The sequence below is a fragment of the Pongo pygmaeus genome, chromosome 13 (assembly GCF_028885625.2).
Source record: "Pongo pygmaeus isolate AG05252 chromosome 13, NHGRI_mPonPyg2-v2.0_pri, whole genome shotgun sequence".
In the NCBI taxonomy this organism is placed as follows: Eukaryota; Metazoa; Chordata; class Mammalia; order Primates; family Hominidae; genus Pongo; species Pongo pygmaeus.
The window spans coordinates 99,858,647-99,879,664 of record NC_072386.2 but is presented as its reverse complement, the minus strand read 5'-3'; the positions used below and the strand labels follow the sequence as shown (position 1 = coordinate 99,879,664).

At 44.0% G+C, this 21,018-nt stretch overlaps 1 protein-coding gene across 7 annotated transcripts in view; it reads left to right on the top strand.

Annotated features, from left to right (window-relative positions):
- The window catches only part of PTPN3 (protein tyrosine phosphatase non-receptor type 3), a 123,138-nt gene that overhangs the window by 62,792 nt on the left and 39,328 nt on the right, over positions 1–21,018 (top strand). For 5 of the 7 annotated variants that reach the window (XM_054500345.2, XM_054500344.2, XM_063649796.1 and 2 more), the window contains 5 exons: positions 2,526–2,614; positions 7,014–7,077; positions 8,576–8,748; positions 12,832–12,966; positions 15,090–15,266. In XM_054500345.2, the coding sequence (XP_054356320.1) occupies positions 2,526–2,614; positions 7,014–7,077; positions 8,576–8,748; positions 12,832–12,966; positions 15,090–15,266 (638 nt within the window). The remainder of the gene's footprint in view (positions 1–2,525; positions 2,615–7,013; positions 7,078–8,575; positions 8,749–12,831; positions 12,967–15,089; positions 15,267–21,018) is intronic. The other 2 variants (XM_054500347.2, XM_063649797.1) reach the window with 1 other exon arrangement.

Below are 21,018 nucleotides of genomic sequence, written 5' to 3'. Positions count from 1 at the left end.
TTACAAAATATCAGCTTTGGGACTTGACCATTCATTTTTATTCCATTTGCAGATAATATTTTATCTTAGATAGAATGTTTCAGAGAACTTTAATCGTTGGTGAAGTAGGACTTTATGTCTGCCTGAGTTGAGCTGTGCTCTCCCACCCCAAGAACTGTCAGTGAAATGACCCTCAAGGGCTGTGAGGCCAGATGATACCTGCGTGGCAAAGACCCCCAAGTTATCAGAGGGGGATTGGTCATACTAGGCTGTTCTACGTGAACTAAAAACCTCTAAATCTCCATAGCTTCATATCATAAGGTTTATCTTTCAGTAATTCAGAGCTTGCATTGAGTCCAGGAGTCTTCCAGGGCAGCCCCCAACCCCATCCATTGCAATAACTCAGCAGTCGAGGCTGCTTCCATGTCATAGCCATCTTTGCATGTGGCCTCCATGTTTGTCACAAGGGAACAGGAAGCTGCAGGGTTACACACCAGCTCTTAAATGCTTCAGCCCAGAAGAGACATACATTCCTCCTGCTCAGAGCACAGTGGCCAGAACTAGTCACCGAGCTCTGCCCTCTGCAAGGGGAGCTGGGAAATGTGGTGTTGGGCCTGGGAATTGAGTGGACAGTAACTGCCTGTGCTGCAGGGGTTGAGGTGCATACTGAAAGACCACAGGATTAGGAGATTTGAGACCTGGTCTTTGGCCCAGCCAAACCATTCATTTGTTTTCCTTGTTCACTCAGTTTTGATTTCCTTTGCTAATTTGTTCTGTCACACCTGCTTCATACTCTCTCTGTTGTGATCTCAAGTATCATATTTAAATGCAAGTCTACCCTTCATCAAGCAAATTTGGTTTTGTTATAAGCGTGTGATTTCTGTGGGATACTGATAGTGAATACTGCCTGGACTTTCCACCATATCAGCACTGTTTTGTTTGTCCAGTTTCTCTAACTCCATGTTCACATTGTGGTTCACAAAGGATTTGTCCCACGGCAAAGGGGAATGGACGTTTCTTATGTCTTCCACATGCCAAACTCTCTTCTAGAAGCTCCATATGCCAAGCCCCCTTCTAGGTTTTCATCTTCTCTCATTTCAGCCAGATAAAAACCCTTCGAGGTGGGTTCTATCATCTTTATTGTACAAGAAGAAAAATTGAGTCTCAGGACCCCAAAAGTATACAGCTAGTAGGTGCCAGACTGAAGGTTCACACTCAGTTGTAACTGACTCAAACCATGCCCCTTCTTTATAATTACTAGTATCTGGGTCAGGCACAGTGGCTCACGCCTTTAATCCCAGCACTTTGGGAGGCCGAGGCAGGAGGATCCATTAAGTCCAGGAGTTCAAGACCAGCCTAGGCAACATAGTGTGACCCCATCTCTACAAAAATATAAAAAATTAGCTGGGCGTGGTAGCACATGCCTGTAGTCCCAGCTACTTGAGAAGCTGAGGTTGGAGGATCACTTGAGCCCAGGAGGTTGAGGCTGCAGTGAGCCATGTGTGCACCACTGCACTCCAGCCTGGGCATCAAAGCAAGACCCTATCTCTCAGAGAAAAACCAAACAAACAAAAACCAAGTGTCTGATTGGGAAAACAAGAAGGTAAATGACTCAAGAGGAGGAACTATTTTATTTTTAAATTTTATTTGTACTCACCTTGTTCTCAAACATTTAAAACAGCTTGTAGCGGCTGTGTCTTCTGTATCCTCATTGTCCACAGCAATGCCCATCACTTAGGCTCGTATAAATGTTGGATACACTGGATTTAGAAGCAACTTTTTTTTGTTTTGTTTTGTTTTTAAAACAGGGTCTCCCTCTGCTGCCTAGGCTGGAGCATGGTGGCAAAATCACGGCTCACTGTAGCCTCAAAACAGCCTCAACTTCCCAGGCTTAAGCAGTCCTCCCACCTCAGCCTCCTGAGTAGCTGGGACTGCAGGCGTACGCTACCACACCCACCTAATTTTTTGTATTGTTTTGTAGAGACATGGTTTCGCCATGTTGCCCAGGTTGGCCTCAAACTCCTGGGCTCAAGGGATCCACCCTCTTTGGCCTCGTAAAGTGCTGCGATTATAGGCGTGAGCCACCTCACCCAGCCAACAGTTATTTCTTAAGTAGATTTAGAGTCAGCAGTTCTACATGTATACATTTTCATCATCATTTCAAAATAGCTAAAGCCTTTACAGTAATGGAAATTGAAATTTGCAAAAGCTTTGCAAAGGGGTGAGGCCTTTCTGATTTAGTGCTGATTGTTGAAAATTTAAAGCTTGAGTGTTCATGTAAATGACTCCGTGGAATGAGTGGGCTTATTTGGTAACTTTCTAGACCAGTGGCACCCACATGTTGCTTGACAGGCTGTGTTCACTTTAGAAGAATTTGGTACTTAGTACTTGGATCTTAAGTATCTGTTAAGTGGGGTTTTCAGTGGCATTTTCCCGTTTGGAGCCTATACATATTACTATTTATAACAGCGTGGGTGCTTTAAAGTCACCAGAGGGCATAAGCATGACTGTAACAAGCTGTGGATCTGAGATCTTCCTTTTTACAGGATCTGCACAATTTAGACCTAATGATTGGAATTGCTTCCGCGGGCGTTGCTGTGTACCGAAAATACATTTGCACAAGTTTCTATCCTTGGTAAGTGCAAACAGTTCTCATTATTTTGTGAATCATGCTTTAAAAATATGCCGAACAAAAGTAATGTTACCTCCCGTTCTAAACGTTTATTTCTAAAGAAAGGATAGAGAGTGCCCCCCAAGTTTTAACCTCTGACCTCTAAATTTGATCCAGATTTGGTACTTAGGAAAATTTGAGTTTAGTTTTCATTAGCATTCCCCTCCCCCAACTCACCCTGTGGTTTGGGATACTCTGGAAACCTGGTGGATAAAATGGCACAGGCAGGCCTTGGCATTAAGGAATTTTTCCTGGGCAACGCATTGGTCAGAATTCAGAGAAGAGCTTTCTCTGGGCAGGAACCATCGTTTCAGTTCTGTTCCTCGGTTATTAACTGAACCTTTACCAAGTGTCCAGCTCTGTTCTAAACTCTAAAGGGATCCAAAGACGTGTACAACTGAGCGCTTGCCCTCTGGGCTCATGGGCCTGGTGGGAAGAGACCTGTAGGCCAGCCTGTCCCGCATTACTCGTGAGTGGAACTGAATTTTGGAGAGAAATTTAAGTTTAATGTGCCAGGCAACAGGGAGCTTTCTTAGGGGAAACACCACCAAAATAATACCATCTACATAATGGTAACGTGATGGTGCAAGGAATGGGGGTAGCACGCATCGCCAGGAAGGTAGAGGAGAGTGAGTGCCGTAGACGGCAGGAGATGCAGATGGAAAAGGACAAACGGGGAAAAAACATGGAGTTTTGGCAAAACAGTGGCAGCAAGGAAGGAAGTTAGGGAATGGGGATAAGAGAAGATTTGGTGCCAGGTATGTGCCACACAGAGTTTGACCTTTGACATCTAAATCTGCTCCCCAACTTGGGAACATAGAATTTCATTACCTGAAACACAAAGGTGTTCATCACAGCATTATTTATGACAGGAAAAAAACCTGTAAGTAACTTAAGTAAAATTATGGAGTATTATATAATAATATATATAATATTAATGAGTTAATAATATAATACTCTATTGTTATATAATATACTCTATATTATATATAATAGAATAATATATATTACACATAAATATATAATTATATATAACAAAATTATTGTTATTAATAGCAGTAATTCTTATTGCATGCTTACTGTGTCCAAGTCCTATTACTGTGTATTTTCTTTGATTTATCTCCTTTAAACTCCAAATAGGCACTATATGGGTTATTATCCCCAGTTTCACAGAGGAGGAAACAGAGGTACAAAGAAGTTAAGTAAGAACCTGTCCAGAGTGACACAGCTCATAATCAGAGTAGTTGAAACTCACATCAGAGTCTAGCTCCAGAGCCTGGACTTTTGTTTCAACACTAAAAATGGTATTTGTAGGAAAACGCTTAAGTAGCATACATACTTAATAGATGCTATTCAGTTAAGTTTCAATATATCTGTTTTCCAGAACTAAAAAATGTGACAGCCCTGTTCAATTTGACACTGAAATCAGTGTAACAGGTAGCAGGATCTTCTCTCCATCTTTCATTCACCTCGTCTCTGTTAGAAGCCCCTCAGAGGAAGCAAGAAACTCCAGCCTGCTTGGTGGGCTGGGGTGTGCCCAGGCAGCTCTCTGGCCCACTGAGGACTAAGATCAGGCTAAGCAGAGGGCACAATGGGAACACGGCTGATTTTTCTGCGCCCAGCCCCTCCAGATGCTGGGGGACTTCCTCCAGGTGCCACAGGCCTAAAGCCCCTTGGGTCCAGCCTAACTGTGACCAAACCTCCTAAGGGCCCACAGACAAGGGCTGGACCCTCACATTGTGGAAAAGATGTGGGTCCCACAAGGTCACTGCAGGAGACAGAAGTGGGAGACTTGGTCAGGAGAAGCAGGTTTGTGAACAGAAGCCTTTTTGGCAGAGCCTGCAGGGACTCTCCAACCCCTGGGCTCACCCACAGACCTGCTGAAGCCTCCCTCACCCTTCAACATCAAGACAGCTCCTGTCGAGGCCTGGCCCCTGCCTCCAGTGCAAACCTCAGAGACCAGCGGGGAGACCAGCGCCAGATGGTGACCCCAGGGTGACAAGGAAGGTGCATGGGCAAGTGCCCAGGAGGGGCAGGACATAAGAAGGGCCCTGAGCATGCAGGGGAAGGCACTCACCAGGATCTGAACACCAGCTGAGCTTTGGCCCAAGGAAAATTCTAGATAAGAAGGGGCAGGGTGTGTAGGTCCAGAGATAAGAGAGAATCCAGCTAGTGAGGGAGGAGGAGTGGGGCAGGCCAGGCTGGAGCTGGCTATGGGCATGGGGAACAGCAGGAGAGGGGCCAGGTCATGGAGGGCTTCACAGGCCATAGGAGCCTATAGGCTCAGTTCTTAGTGCTCTTATGAGACTCTAGGCATTCCTGCATGCAGTGCTCACAGTTACAGTGATTGATTTACTTCTATGCATCATTCTTTATGTGGTACCTGTCTCCCTCACTCGATTATAAGCCTCTGGATGGCAGTGGCTCCATGTCCTCTTCCCTCTGTCCCCAGGGCCTGGCATAGGACTTTATACATCCTAGGCTCTCAGTGCGTTTTTTTTTTTTTTTTTTTCTTATGAATGATTGAAGGGCAGTAGGGAGTCCCCCTGAGGCCCCAAGCCTGGAAAGGACAGAGTTCATGTCTGTGCATAATCAGATTTGACAGCTCAGGGAGAGAGCTGTCAGGTGGGGAAATTGGGGTCAGCATGGGAAGGGATGCTGAGCTGGGGCCCTAGGAACCATAGGAGGCCTGCCAGGCCCTCCTACCCCTGTATATGAAGCCAGGGGTGGGGGGAGTAAGAGGTCCACAGATTCCCATGGGCCAAACAAGGCAAGATAAGAACTCAAAAGAGGAGTTGATTCTTCCAACTTGTTCTGCAAAACAGGAATTTTTGCATCTGCCAGTTGGCACAGGAGAATCGTGAGGAGACTCCCCAGACTTCAGGGAGATGGCAGAGCAGTAACACACACTAGAAAGAGTATCTCCAGAAGGGGTGAGCCCAAACACCCTTCTCATCCTTAGACTATTAACCTGCAGTCACCCAAAAAAAATTTACTTCACAGTTACATCTACCAACAGATTGTTGAAAATAGATGTGTATTAGGTAATATCTGATATGTAATAGAGGTATATTGCTGATCCATCTGGGGGAATGTCCCATGAATAGTTCAACTTTCGTTTTACCTACACAGCCTCTCCATTCTAGAATGCTCTACCAAGGTCTTTATATGATCCTAGAGAATAGTAAAATTCCTTCATTTCCCCAAAGTGTTTCAGAAGTAAAGATTCCAGCAGGAAAATATGCACGCTTTGTATGGATTACAGAAGTTTTGCATAAATGAATGATAGTCAACCGTTGGTGTACTTGGGGGATTGGTTCCAAGACCACTTGTAGTTACCGAAATCTACACAGACTTGTCACACAGTTGGCTCCGCAAAACTCGTGTATGTGAAAAGCCAGCCCTTTGTATATGTGGGTTTCGCATCCTGCAAATACTGTTTTCCATCCATGTTTGGTTAAAAAGAATCCCCCAGATAGTGGACCCCACATAGTTCAAACCTTTGTTGATCAAGGGTCAACTGTAAATTTATTTTAAAAGTTATGTTTTTAATTAAAGGAACAAGCATTGCAGGCCTACTGTGTGACAAGGTAGGGACTTGACATTCCTACTCTGCTTGAATCCTCACAAGGCAGCTCTCTGAGAAGGGCAGTGTTTTCACCGCTGTTGGGAAGACTTCATAGTGGAGAGCTTAGGAGCACAGGCTTCAGAGTCAGCTGAGACCAGGGTACAGGTCCTGGCTCCAGGAATTTCTAGTGGAATGATCTTGAGCACTTTGGTGATGTCTCTGAGCCTCAGTTTCCTCATCTGAGAACTGGGTATAACAATATGTGCTTTTCAGGATTGTTGCAGGGCTTCGTTGAGGGGATGTTTATAAAGCTCTTAGTAGCAGCCTAGTATCTAAAAAATGTTCAGTTAATGGTGACTAAATTCTGTTATCTTGCAAATGTTAAGTAGGCTACTTGACACGTGGCTGTTAAGTAATGGAGCTGGGGTTCGGACCAGGTCTGTCCTCTTTCAGCTGCTCCATGCTGCTCTCAGCTGTCTTCCCCATGTATATACCAGCTCACACAGAGCTGCAGTGCCACAAAAGCAGCTTATAGCAAAGAGAGCGCATGGCCCGTGTTTCTTGTTATTTAAAAGCTACATCATAATCCAGTGGCCCTTATGCAGTCAGCTTCAGTCAGCTACTTGGTATTAGCCTGCAGCAATGGGGCTGCCATCATTTCTACAGAGAAGTAAACTTTAGGCAGCCAAGAGCCCCCACTCATCGGGATCATGGAATAAAGGACATGCATTGAGAGGCATCAGCTTCAACCTGGCTGATCCCTGATGTGCTTTGTTTGTGTTTTATTTTTTGAAGGGTGAACATTCTCAAAATTTCTTTCAAAAGGAAAAAGTTCTTTATACATCAGCGACAGAAACAGGTGAGTAGTTATGTCTGTGCTTGCTTTGTTTCGTGCGTATGTATGTGTGTGATTAGAGACAGGGTCTCGCTATGTTGCCCAAACTGGGCTCAAAGGATCCTCCTGCCTCAGCCTCCCAAGTAGCTGGGACTAGAAATATGCACCACTTTGCCCCGTTTCTTGTGTTTTTAAGTTACTTCAGCTTTTAGTTCTTTAAGGGCTGAAGGCAGTTTGCTATGTATATAACAGGGAAGAAAGAGCGTGCCATTGTGGAGCCAGAGTCTAGAGGATCCAGTAATTGTATAATTCTGCTTAGCTGGTTGGAGGATTAACTTGCTTTGGAGTCAGAGACAGTGGTTTCAGATCCTGGCTCTTCCACTTACCAGCTAGACAGGTTACTTAACGTTCCCTAGCCCAGGTTCCCTTGTTTCCAGAAATGCTATAATGCCCACTTCTTAGGGAATTGTGAAGATTAAATAAAAGAGCATTGGTCAAAGCACCTGGCAGAGAGCTCACCGCAAAGTAGCAGTGAATGTCAGCAAGGTCAGTTCTCTCCCATGATGTGTTGAAACTGCACGATGGCTTGGTAGGTGTATATATCTCATAAGCAAAGTCCATAGCACTGTGATAACTCCGTTTGCTCATTCATACAGATATATAGAACTTAGAGGAGAGGAAACTGAGGCTCCCACAGCTAGTGAGTCGGGGGAGCTGGAATTTGAACCAGATCATTACAAATCCGAGACACCTGCAAAGTCTTTCCACAACACTACACCCTTATCTTTTTATGCTGCATGATTTTCAGTTACTGTCACTGTGTCCATTTCCCAATTTTTCAGAGGTAATATGTGCTTAAAATGGCCTCACAGAACCATGAACTCTTAGGAATGAGGACACAAAAGCTCAGAGCAGCTAGGACTGGAATCTGGATCTCCTGACCCCTCAGTGCAAGATTCAGGGTGGCACAAAAATGCATAAGATGGCAATTTAACATGAAAACAGAAAACCTGAACTCATGCAGAATGCAGGCAAAGCAAATGATTAAAATGATTATTACGTATGAGCACTGGATTCAACTCTGTGCTTTGTGGAAAGCAAATAGAGAAAAACCCAAAGGGTTATAAACTTGCTGTTGTCTGATAGATGAAAGAGTATTCCTTCAGGAGAGAGATGTTCCCAGAGTTAAAATTTAAAAGGAGTGTATCAGACGGTTTTTATCTGGTTGCTCCAAATATATTCAGCCTAGAAATGTAAACAGATTTGAAATAAAAGCATTCGTGAAGGAGCGCAGATGATGATAAAGAATAGATTCTGGTCATCTTTATTACCATGTTCATAAAGACGGTTAACAAATCGTGCTCTTGAATATTCCGGTACACTGGTTTGTGGCCAAGGCATTTTGAAACCAGTTTTCTGCTGTCTGTTGCATCTTACCTCATTTCGCCAATGTGGGTTAAATGCTTGCAAGTCCCTGCTCCTCTGTCTGTGTGGGTGAAATCTTGACTGTTTTTCCTCCCAGGCTGAATCCAGGGAACATATTGTGGCCTTCAACATGCTGAATTACCGATCTTGCAAAAACCTGTGGAAATCCTGTGTTGAGCACCATACGTTCTTTCAGGCTAAGAAGCTACTACCTCAGGAAAAGAATGTTCTGTCTCAGTACTGGACTATGGGCTCCCGGAACACCAAAAAGTGAGTGTGCTGTAAAGACTGTGTCCACTCTAGGCTGAGATGTAAATACATCCTGGTCATCAGTGAATAGAGGACATTGTTAGGCAGAGGAGGAAACCCATAGCCCAGGGGCTCCAGGCATTGGATCTCTGAACCATAACTAAAAGTCTCCTGGAGTCAGCAGTGTCTAAGGGGTATCTCGTGTTCCCAGCGTTTGTTTCTCTCCTCTCAACTCTGCTGAACTCAGCGCTTCCAAGCAGTCAGAATGGCAGCTGTACCCTGCACCATGACATAATAAAGGAAATGGAGCAATGGCTCTGTGTGTCTCCTGGTGCCAGCATACTGGGCTATCCCAGTCTGATGCCACTATGCCAGCCTCTCCCACAGAACATTAATTCCATAAGATGCTCTATAAAAATGAATGAAGGAATAGAAAAACATTTCCAGAGTCAAGTGACTTTGGTATATATTGCCTATAATAATTACAAAATAACAGTAGTAATCACAGTTAATAATTACTGAGCACGTACTTTGTGCTGGGCACATAATTATATTTGACTCTTACAACTCTCCTTTGAGGTAGGTACTATTATCCACAGGAATGATATTCAAAATATTTAATGACTAGTACAGGAAAAGAAATGGATGTAAATTTATATATATTTATATATAAATATATATATAATATATAAATTTTTAAATTCTAATTTAGATTAAAATTTATTCTCTAAATAAAATGACGTACAGTAAAAGAAATGGATGTACATTTATATATATAATTCATATATACATTTTAAAATTCTAATTAAGATAAATTTATTCTCTAAATGAAATAACCATGCAGTTTGTATTTTTGTTTTCTTTGTTCTAAGACTACCCTCTAAGTATGAGGTAGCATAAATTGTCAATTTATTCTTATAATTTCTTTTTTCTTTCTTTTTTTTTTTTTTTTTTTTTTTGAGATGGAGTCTTACTCTGTCACCCAAGCTGGAATGCAGTGGTGCCATCTTGGCTCACTGCAACCTCCGCCTCCCAAGTTCAAGCGATTCTCTTGCCTCAGCCTCCCAAGTAGGAGCACACCACCACGCCTGGCTAATTTTTTAGTTTTAGTAGAGACAGGGTTTCACCATGTTGGCCAGCCTGGTCTCGAACTCTTGACCTCAGGTGATCCACCCACCTTGGCCTCCCAAAGTTCTGGGATTACAGGCATGAGCCACCGTGTCCAGCCTATTCTCTTTTTTTTTTTTTTTTGAGACAGAGTCTCACTCTGTCGCCCAGGCTGGAGTGATCTCTGCTCACTGCAACCTCTGTCTCCTGGGTTCAAGTAATTCTCCTACCTCAGCCTCCCGAGTAGCTGGGATTACAGGCGCCCACCACCACGCCCAGCTGATTTTTGCATTTTTAGTAGAGACAGGGTTTCACCACATTGGGCAGGCTGCTCTCGAACTCCTGACCTCAGGTGATCTGCCTGTCTCGGCCTCCCAAAGTGCTGGGATTACAGGCGTGAGCCAGCACGCCAGGCCATAATTTCTAAATCATTTGTTGGTTTTTCAAAATTGTTTTCGTGATTTGTTGTTGATGTGGCCATTACTGACTAAATGAGACCCATGTCTGAGCCATTATCTATCTGATATGTGGAGCTGCATCAGACTGTTCCAGTTACTTTCCTAATACATTGATAATCATTAGGGAACTTGTAGACTGAATAAGTAGCTAATTTCTGTTAGTATCAGTGATACTATTTGTGGTGCTAAATGCTATCTCTCAGCTTCTGATGAACCAAGAGCGAATATATTAAGTTTTTAGCTCTTATAATACTGTTTAGTATTTTTATACATTCAGTAGATCTACTGTTGAAAAAGCCGTGAAAATAACTTACTGGATTATATCATTGACTTAAATTGGACCTGATCCTCAGGCCAAATGAGAGAAGGAATGGGGAGGCAATTGAAAGCATGCCCTCTGTTGCTGAGCTGCCTGGGTTCAAATCCTGCCTCTGTCACTTGAGCTTTAATTTGTTGCTTCTATTTCTTCATCTGCAAAGCTTTGTCATCTGCATGCATCCAATGCCAGCAGGGCTGGGTTCTGGTCTTGTATTGTGGCACAAGGAAATACCCCTATTTTGGTGACTGAAAGCAACACCCATTCGATTATATCTCATGATTTTGTGAGTCAGGAATCCCAGAAGGGCTTGGCCAGATGCCTCTTCTGCTCTGTGTGGTGTAGATAGGGATTTCTCAGTGAATGTGGCCAGAGGATCCAAGATAACTTCTCTTGCATACCTGGTGTCTTGATGGAATGGTTGGAAGGCTGGACTCACCTGGACTCCTTAGCATCCCCATCTGGATGCTCCAGGAGGGTGGTTGAATTTCTTACATGGACACTCAGGGTTCCAGGAGCCAAAGGCAGAACCATTCAGCCGCCTTAAGGGTGAGACCTGGCACTGGCACAGCGACTCTTTTGCTGAAAGCAGTCACAAGCCAACCCAGATGCAAGACTCAAAGAACTTGCAGTCATCTTTAATCTGCCACAGGGGATCATTTGGGTTGGGAGGATGGCTTGGGAGGACAAGTCAGCAGTTCTTTTACTACCTGTGCCAGCTTCAGCATACTGGTGAATTTCAAGTCTCATTACCTCCATTTTACAGATGAGGACACTGAGGTTTAGAAGGGTCACATGACTTGCCCAGCCCCTAGATATACAGATACACATCTGCTTATTGGGCCTTCTGAAAGTTTCCACATAAAAAGAAATTTGTTGGGTTATTTTCCAAGCTTATGGGACAATGGAACACTTTTTTTTTCAGAGAGTCCCTATTAATAACCCATGACACATTAAACCTTGGAGTCGGGCAGTTTGCTCCCCTTGTTTTGATCCTGTGCTCTTCATCACTGGCAGTGTGGTTTCTGATGTAGGCCTGCCTCAGAGGAAAGAGTCTCCCAGTGATGCTGTTGTGAGCATTTTGATTAGGGTGACAACAGCATTTCTTAATGTGAATTAGTACAAGATGTGCTACAGGGCGATTCGTATTGTTTATGTTCTTTTGTTTGTTCTTTGTTCTGTTTTTGTTGGTTGGTTGGTGTCATGCCACAAGGAAATATGTAGAATGTTTTCATAAGACATTAAAACCTAGTTTAAAATTTAGAGATGTCAGAACCAAAGTTGTCACACTTTGACAGGGTGACAGGCTTCATGCTCTATTCTCTCAAATAATTCATTCTCTGAGGGGTCTAGATAGCTAAGATTTAAATTCTCTAGGTATAAATAAAATTCAAAAGTAACCTTCAGGGTAGCACATTTCAAAGAACATAGCCTGAAACTGTAATTTTTTTTTTTTTTTTTTTTTTTTTTGGAGACAGAGTCTTACTATGTTCCCCACACTGGAGTGCAGTGGTGCGATCTTGGCTCACTGCACCCTCTGTCTCAGGGATTCAAGGGGTTCTCATGCCTCAGCCTCCCAAGTAGCTGGAATTATAGGCATGCGCCACTACACCTGGCTAATTTTTGTATTTTTAGTAGAGATAGGGTTTTGCCATGTTGGCCAGGCTGGTCTTGAACTCCTGACCTCAAGTTATCCACCCGCCTCAGCCTCCCAAACTGCTGGGATTACAGACATGAGCCACTGTGCCCAGTCTGAAACTACTTTCTAAGCGCATTTTCAGATTCTCTCTCAAAGATTTACCAGTGATTTGTAGTGACAGCTCCTGCCGACTAGGATGATGAAGAGTACCTGAAAAGATGGTTAATATTTTTACTTAGGCCAATGTGAATAAAATAAGAATTCCTTAAAATCACTTGAGCTGTATTTCTGTGTGATCCTGGAATTCCTTCTAATCTGGTTAGGTTTGATTATATTCTGGAAACAGCTTTGTTGCTTGAGTAGTGAGGGCAAGAAAGGATTTTCACCCGAAGAGAAGAAATCACATAAGGAAATTCCAGGACAGACAGGAATCGCTTTTGAGCTGTCTCCCTCTACTCCCCATAACCTTGGCATTAACCTGCCATCCTTCAGACAAGAAGCATGTGTAGACTGTTTCACACATGCAGTAATTTCTTTCCTGTTGAACATCAGTGTAGAAAGTGAACCTGCATCTGGTTTTTCAGGTCGGTAAATAACCAATATTGCAAAAAGGTGATTGGCGGGATGGTGTGGAACCCAGCCATGCGGAGATCCTTATCAGTGGAGCACTTAGAAACCAAGAGTCTGCCTTCTCGTTCCCCTCCCATTACTCCCAACTGGTATGTCCTCCTTTTTTTTTTTTTTGTACTACCCAACAGTGACACTTTATCTCTTTTAAAAATAAAAACTCAACTTATAAACTCCTAAAGATAGATGACCTACAGTCAGAGTTTACATTTGCATTTTAGGCTCTTGGCAGAAGTAACTGTTTTCATGAAGTACACAAGTCTAGCTAAATGTTTTCCATTGTGTATAATGCTGAGATGCTCTTTTTAAAAAAACTTATTAGATCTAAATGATTTGGGAAACTCGAGCCTGCTGAAAGGCCTCCTTTGGAATCACAGCACATATTAGCATATTAAACACTCTGAGACGTCCAATGATAAAGAAGTACAGTTAGCTTTACTTAATTCATGTTTTCCATTAATATCCCACAAAATAAACTTTAGAGAAAACTAACGCAGGTACGTGATGTAAATGATGTAAGGATGTGTGACCTTCAGCAGCAGAAGCAAATGCACATCAGTAAGTAGCCAGCCAACTTAAGAGGATGGACTCAGCTTAAAAAGAAATAGGTGGTCGTTTGGTAAAGTGGGAAGGGCACTGGGTTTGTAGCAGAAAGACCTAAACTCAGGTTTTGGCCCTTCTGTTAATAAGTTTCTTTACCTCTGTAGCCTCAGTTTCCCCATCTCTAAAAAGATGACAAAAACTACCACAAATGAAATAATAATGTACAAGTACGTAGTAAGCTTTTAAAAGAGTCAGGTGGAATTATCATTATCTTACTATAATGGTCCCCAAAGACATCACACCATTTTTGTGAATACCTCCAAAAAGGCTAGGGGCCAGAGGGGAAACCTAGCAGGGAAACATTGCCCCCAGCTCCACACTGGAGTAAGAGTGTGTGGCTGTAAATACCTGAGCCAGGATCTGCTAAGCCTAAGAGAAACTGGGAGACAGGCAGACAAAGGAGATGCTGTGCTGGGCCTGTTAGGGAAGGACCCTTCACTGGGGGCCTAATGCTCTGGGAAGGGACAGTGACAGTATTTAGTGTTAGAAATCATGACATAACTGAATAGATTTGCTTCTTGGTTTCCAACATTTAGATACCTCATTCTAAAGAGGTAAATTTATGCTATAACACAGCAGCTTAATTTATCTGAAAATCTCATTGGCAGCAATGCCAGGGGCCCAGAGAGCCCAGGACTGGATCCAGGGGAACAGCGGGGTTAGATGTTGCCACACTCGTGGCCCGGAGCTCCTGTGGCTATTTATAGGTCCTCTCCTGAGGAGTCACAAGAGCCTTTTTACTTCTGCTTTGGACACAGCATTATTGATTATCCAGGCCCAGGGGGATTGCAAATCATGGAGGCCCTGACAGTCCTGAGGAGAAATGGCTAACAAAGAAAGGGACGATGGAAAAACTGTGAGGGAAAATAGAACTTAGAAAGCTTGGCAGCCTGGGATCCCCTGCTGCAGGAGCTGACGCCCAGGTGCCACACTGGATGCCCTGAGAACACGGCCTCATTGGATTCATTCTCAGGAGCAGGTAAGTACAGCCGAGGCCCAGAGAGGTGACATGCTTTGCCCAAGGTCACATGCCTACTGCTGCTGTTGGAGGACAGGCCAGTGTTTATATGCCCATCTAATGCATATAAACGTGTTTAATAAGGGATATATCTTAAAAAGCAAACATTGTCTCTTGGATCAAGTGAAATTCACATGAAGGGATGTCATTGAAATAAGGTTGGAGTTCTGCTGAGAAATGTAGTTTGGCTTCTAAACCTTTTGTTTGCATTGTTCAAATTAATCAGAAAAATTCTCTGAATAGCAGTCCATATGGCCTATTTATGTCTTGAGAGCTTGAGTCCTCCTGGAAGAATAACTTACCCTTAAGTCAATACCCATCACTTCCCAAAGGGCGTAAACCCATCTAATTCTGCCTGTTTATACAGCTGAGGCTACTGTTCTGGGAGCCACCACTTGACTGAGAGTGTTAGGGATTTGTGTCACCCTTGGTGCCTTCTGCTGGGGTAGTAATGAGTTAACCGGCTCTGAATGTCAGCCTCCGCCAAGGAAGGCATCCTTAGAAAGGTCAGGACATGAGGTTCACTGGTGTCTAATAAAATTTTTAAGTGGAATTCGCTTTGAACACTTTGCACTCAACGTTTTTCCCACCCAGGCGAAGTCCTCGGCTCCGGCACGAAATCCGAAAGCCACGCCACTCTTCTGCAGATAACCTTGCAAATGAAATGACCTACATCACGGAAACAGAAGATGTATTTTACACGTACAAGGGCTCTCTGGCCCCCCAAGACAGTGATTCTGAAGTTTCTCAGAACCGAAGCCCGCACCAAGAGTAAGAAACTTGTGTTGTTTTATTTCTGGGTATTTGCTTTTTGGCTGTTGCGGAATTTGCTCAGGTCCAGGTTGCCATTTGAGAGGAACCAAGAGCCGGTGCCTGCAGCCAGCTCCCAAGGGTGCCTTCTGCCAGGATAAGAACATAAATCAGACTCTACCTTTTCACCCGGAAGACAGTCTATGTGCCTGGGGTCTAGAGTTTGTACTTCTTTTTGTCCATGACAAAGACTTTCTACTCGCTGAGTACTTGTTAGTCTCTTGAATTAATCTCCTCTCCAGCTCACAAGCAAAGCCCAGTTTAATCATTCCATATTCTAGAGGTACAGACTCTAGGGCCATGCTAACTCTGATTTATCTAGATTATTAAAGTTTTACCATCACATGATTTCAAATCATTGGAAATATGCTTGCTTCTAAAAGCCTTCTCCGAACAACAGGGTTGTAAGGGGTTTTGTTTTCAATTAATAGTTAGTATAAAGAAACAAACATGTTAGAACATCTCTAATTTTCTTTGAGAAATTTTTGTTAAATTTTTATGTCTTACCCCCCCCCCACCCCCCTTTTTTAATGTGACAGAGTTCCCTTATAGCTCAAGGCCAGAAAAAATGTCTGTCCTGAAAGACTGGTTGCGTGCTTTTGTTATTCAATAAGATATATTTAACCCATTTGTTTCCCTTTTTGCTTTGGTTACCAGGGAGTTCAGAACTGCACATTAGGCTCAATTGTATTCACTTCCCTCAGCCCAGATTTCTTGTATAGTACCTTCTCTTCCTCCTTTGCCTTTGCTATATGGGTCTTTTTTTTCTTATTTTAATGGATTTATAGTTACATATCTGTACGTTTTGGGGTAAACTCGCAAATCATTTTTTAAGTAGGTAAGACATAGATTCTAAATTAGGTTAAAGCATGATAGTAAAGGATCAACTGTTAGGAAATCAACCATAGTCATTGGGTATCTATTCTGTTAAGCCCCATACTATGTCTAAAATATAGAAAGATAATGGCCCCCCTAACAGCTGAGGATTAGCAAGCAGGCACATTAGTTAATCTATAAATTTTTTACCACTGTAGCTAGTAGGCTGAAAGCATCAAATGCACCCTGGTTGTACTCCAGGCATTTGCAGGTGAATTGCAAATCTCCTTCCCATTTATGTGTGAGGCTGCTACCTCTCCTCTGTCCTTGCCCACAGCAAACATGGTTTCCCATTTATCTGTGTTCTTAACACCTCTGGTTAAATAATCCCTGTGGTCATTGTTTCCTTGTGGCCTGAGCTTGGATGATGCTTTTGCTAAATGGTTGCTATCTCTTGTTCCAACTTGCAGCCTGCTGCCCCTTTGTCAGGGCTACAGTGGATGATTGTGAGTTCCTTTGTGTGACTTTGTAGCTTTTCAAACCACAAGCACATCTAGAAATACAAGGCAGGAATGCAGGCATGTGTGAGTAGAGCCATTTTGAGTCTGCAGTGGGGCTCTGCGGCTTTGGCAAAAGGAGAAAATGGTTTAGGGAAGCATTGGAGGGCTCTGGAAAGCCCACTCACGCCTGCCACGTCAGAGCTTCCTGTGGTGGTTTGCAGTCCCATCACAGAATTGTACAGCATCTAAACCTTCCATGTCCAGTACAGCAGCCACCAGCCCTAGGTGTCTATTCAGATTTAAATTAATTAAAATAATAAAAATGTAAGCATTCAGTTCCTCAGTTACACGAGCCTCATTTGAAGTGCTTGACAGCCACACAGGAGTGGCAGCCTCCATCTTGGCCAGCACAGATACAGCCCATTCCCATCACTGCAGAAAGTGTTGTCAGCAGCACTCATCTAGACTAACATGTTTATTCCATCATTCATTTAAAGGGTGAACCCCTAGAACATCTACAAGTGAAAAGTGCATTTTTCACGCAGAATTCATGTGGAGTAGGTTTGGAATCATCACCTTGCTTGCAGTCTGGGCGCTCCACACCACTCACCCAGCTGCTCATCTGTGGCATGGGGCAAGTGGGTAGCCTCTGAGCGCCCTCACAGCCCAGCACCCTCTGTCTCTTTATGCAATCAGTGCCAGGTGGGGAGGGATGCATTCTGTCCAATGACATGTGGACGCTGTAGAGGGCTTGCATTCATTCCCAAGTCCAGCGGCACACTTTATACATCCTTGGCTGGTCATTGAGGGGAACACCAGAGCAAATCAGAGAAGTTGTTTCAGGGGCCTCCAGGCCAGCTGGGCAAATAGCACATTATCAGCCTACGCTGCCACAATCCAGGGCTCTGTCGCTTTGGTGAAAGGAAAAGGGGGGCTTAGGGAACAGTACGTGTCCTACATCAGATTTTCCTCCTGTGGTCTGCAGTCCCATCACGGAGCATCTAGACCTTCACAGTCCAATACAGCAGCCCACCAGCTCCATAGGACTATTTACATTCCAGTTCATTAAAATTAAATAAGATTTAAAATTCACTCCTTCAAGCACTGTTTGATGTAAGTGATTTCTGGCCCTATACATTGCACAATGATTCTTCTTGAAACCCCTCCTTGAGACCTTGTAAAATGTGTCATCTTGGGGCACTTTTTGTCTTGCAGCAAATAACAGTGGTTCAAAGGCAGGCTTCCTTGCGGGGTTTGGCAGGTGCACTGACGAATAGACATGTCGAGGTCAAGTTAGTGACTGTGCTCTGCAAGTGGGATGAACAGCCAGAAAAGCAGCCCCCGCCACCTCTGTTAGGTGGGAGACCTCTTCCTGCTGGTGGGAAGCCACTTTGTGCTGGATCTTCAGAGGAGGCTGGCCCTCCTGAGGGTCTGGGGACCCCCATTGCTCCAAGTAAGAAGTACAGACTGGTCTGTACCTGGTGAGAGAAAAAAAGAAAAAAAAAAAAAACCTGTTGGTTAGTTTATGTGAGTATTTGCAAAATGTTTACGAAATGTTTGACATGTTTTATACAGCAGGTTTGTGTTAAGAGGCAAAAAGAAGCATTCTGTCAGAGAAATCGGATGAATAATATCACAGACAGTGAGGAGGGTTCCTTTTAAGAAGAAGAATTAAGTGCGATGTTCTGTACTCGTTTAAAAAAGAAGAAAGAGAGAAAGAAAGAAAAAGAGCGGTTAGATTTGGCTGTAAACCCAGAGTGGCGCAGCTCAGGCTGCCTGAGTGCCATCTTCGCGGATGAGTCACTTGCTGGTTTGTTCCGTATTTATAGCAGCACAGCAAAGTTTATGATTATAGTTATGAATGCTTGGCAGTTTGCTTTGTGCCCAAGTAGGCTGCACTCTTTTGTTGCTCCCAAGGTTCTATCAGCCATTGTGTGTTCCTTTCCCTGCTTCCGAGTGAAGACCAAATTCTGCAGAGAAGTAAGTTTCCTTCGTGGCAGAAATGAAAAACCTACCACTCTCCACCCAGATAAAAGGGAGAGAATGTTCCCTAAAGAAAGAGACATGCAGAACAGAAACTGGGAGAAACACATTGTAGAGCAGTTTAGAGTTGTATTAGAAAAACTTTCTGGTTGCTATTTTATCACAGTTGTCTTGATGGGTCACCAGCATGGCACCCTCCGAGTGGATGGGGCTTCGTGCCTGCATAACTTTGCTGTTTGCCTCTTTCCTTAGAGCCTGCCTTCTTCCATGCGATTTGGGGCAGCCATTGCTTTTTATTTCAAAAATTCTGTGCTGGCCAGGCATAGTGGCTCACGCCTATAATCCCAATACTTTGGGAGGCCATGCTGGTCAGATTGCTTGATCCCAGGAGTTCAAAACCAGCCTGGGCAACATGGCAAAACCCCATTTCTACAGAAAAATACAAAAATTAGGTGGGCACGATGTTGTCTGCCTGTTGTCCTGGCTGCTTGGGAGGTTGAGGTGAGAGAATCACTTGAGCCCAGGAGGTCGAGGCTGCAGTGAGCTGTGGTTGCACCCCTGCACTCCAGGCTGGGCATTGGAGTGAGACCCTGTCTAAAAAAAAAAAAAAAAACAAAACTTCTGTTCATTGGAAGGAACCTAGGGGATCTCCTTCTTTAGCTTTGGCAGCAGTGTAGGAATTCCCCCAGGCCTGAGCATCCTGCCAGCAATGGAGAGTCCCCTACAGTGCAGCAGTGTGCTCTGTCGTTAGACAGACCAGGTGCCCACTGTTCTTCCCAAGCTGTGCTGGAAGCCTCCTTGATGCTGACCCAGCATCAAGGTTCCTGCCTTGAACTCTCAGGACAATACAGATGGTGTCTGTTTCCAGTTCCACCTGCCAGCCTTGGTTACTGTTCCTTAAGATAGACAATTCCAATGTAGTCACTTTCCACCCATCACCCTCATAACCACCATTCTCCAAGTGCAAATGAGCCTTCTAGAGGGTGGCACCAGATCTGAATGTGGAGGAAGGATCTGCATACCATTCCACATGTCCCCCTCGGAGGACACCAGGCAGGGACAGGGTTTTGTTCAGAGTGTTTGTGTCCCTTTTCCTTGAACCTTGCCTTCTTGTTTGAGTCCACTTGCGTGTGGATGTCTCTCAAATACCTGAAACCCAATATGATCCAGTCTCAGCTCCTCATGTTGGTGTCCAGCCCATGGCTGTTCCTGTGTCTTGGTGGTGAGGGGCCATTGTTTCAGTACTACCCAGTTTGCACCTATTTGAAACATCAGTCGTCCCTCACTCCTCCTTTTCTTTCACTGTCCCTATGCCATTTCTCATCGTGTTGATTCTACCTCCCAGACATCTCTTGCATTTGACTCCTCCGCCATCCCCACTGCATTGCCCCCATGCAGCCACCATCGTCTCTTGCACAGTCTAGCTCAGTTGTATCCAAACCGTTCCCATCTTTGGTGTCACCTCCTTCCACACCATGCTTCAGAAGAATAGCAAATTTATCATTCTGAAATACACATCCAAGAATGTCACTTCCTGCTTAAATACCTTTTCTCTGCTTTTTCAACATTTCCTGCCTTTACCTGTGCTACTGCTTTTGTTTGTGTGTTTGTTATTTTCAGTGTTTTGCCAGAATGCCCTCTTTTTCCCACTAGACTACCTGTTCAAACTCCTATTAATTCATCTTTCAAACTCAAGCTCAAGTGCACTTGCTCCAGGAAGCCTCTCCTGGCCTCACACAGTACCCTAGACATCTGAGCATCTCCACTGTAGCATGATAATATTATTACTTGGTTAATTGTATTTCTTCTCCTTTGGACTATGAATTCTTTGAGGGCAGGGATAGTGCCCTATTCACCTCTCCTTCCTTAAAACCTGACATGGTTATTTGGCATTTAATAGACATTCAGTGAGTACTTGGATGGATGGATGGATGGATGGATGGATGGATGGATGGATGGATGGATGGATGGACGGACGGGTGGACGGACCGACGGACAGACGGACAAATGGTTAGATGAAACTGGATGGGGCCCCAGGATACAAACTCCTAAGTTTTCACAATGGGATGCCCCCTCTGCCACTTCCACATCATGTGTCCATATCACATGAGCAACATCACACCATATTTATCTGTACCCCAAGAACTCAAACATATTTACTTTGACAAGTTTGGTAACTGTCACCTGTGAGCAGGACTATGTGGTAGGTGCCCCTGTGGGGCATCTGTCAATGAGAAATTCTCCTCAGAGAATTCAGGGATGAATTGACTGAGGTTTAGCAAGTGCTTTCTTGCCAATTAGGTGTCTGATATCTGTAGGGGAAGCCTAGACAGATTCATGATCTGTTGTTCCAGCAGGAAAGAGACTGTGAGCTCAGAAAGCACCATACCTGAACCGTATCCCCTCTGCCACCT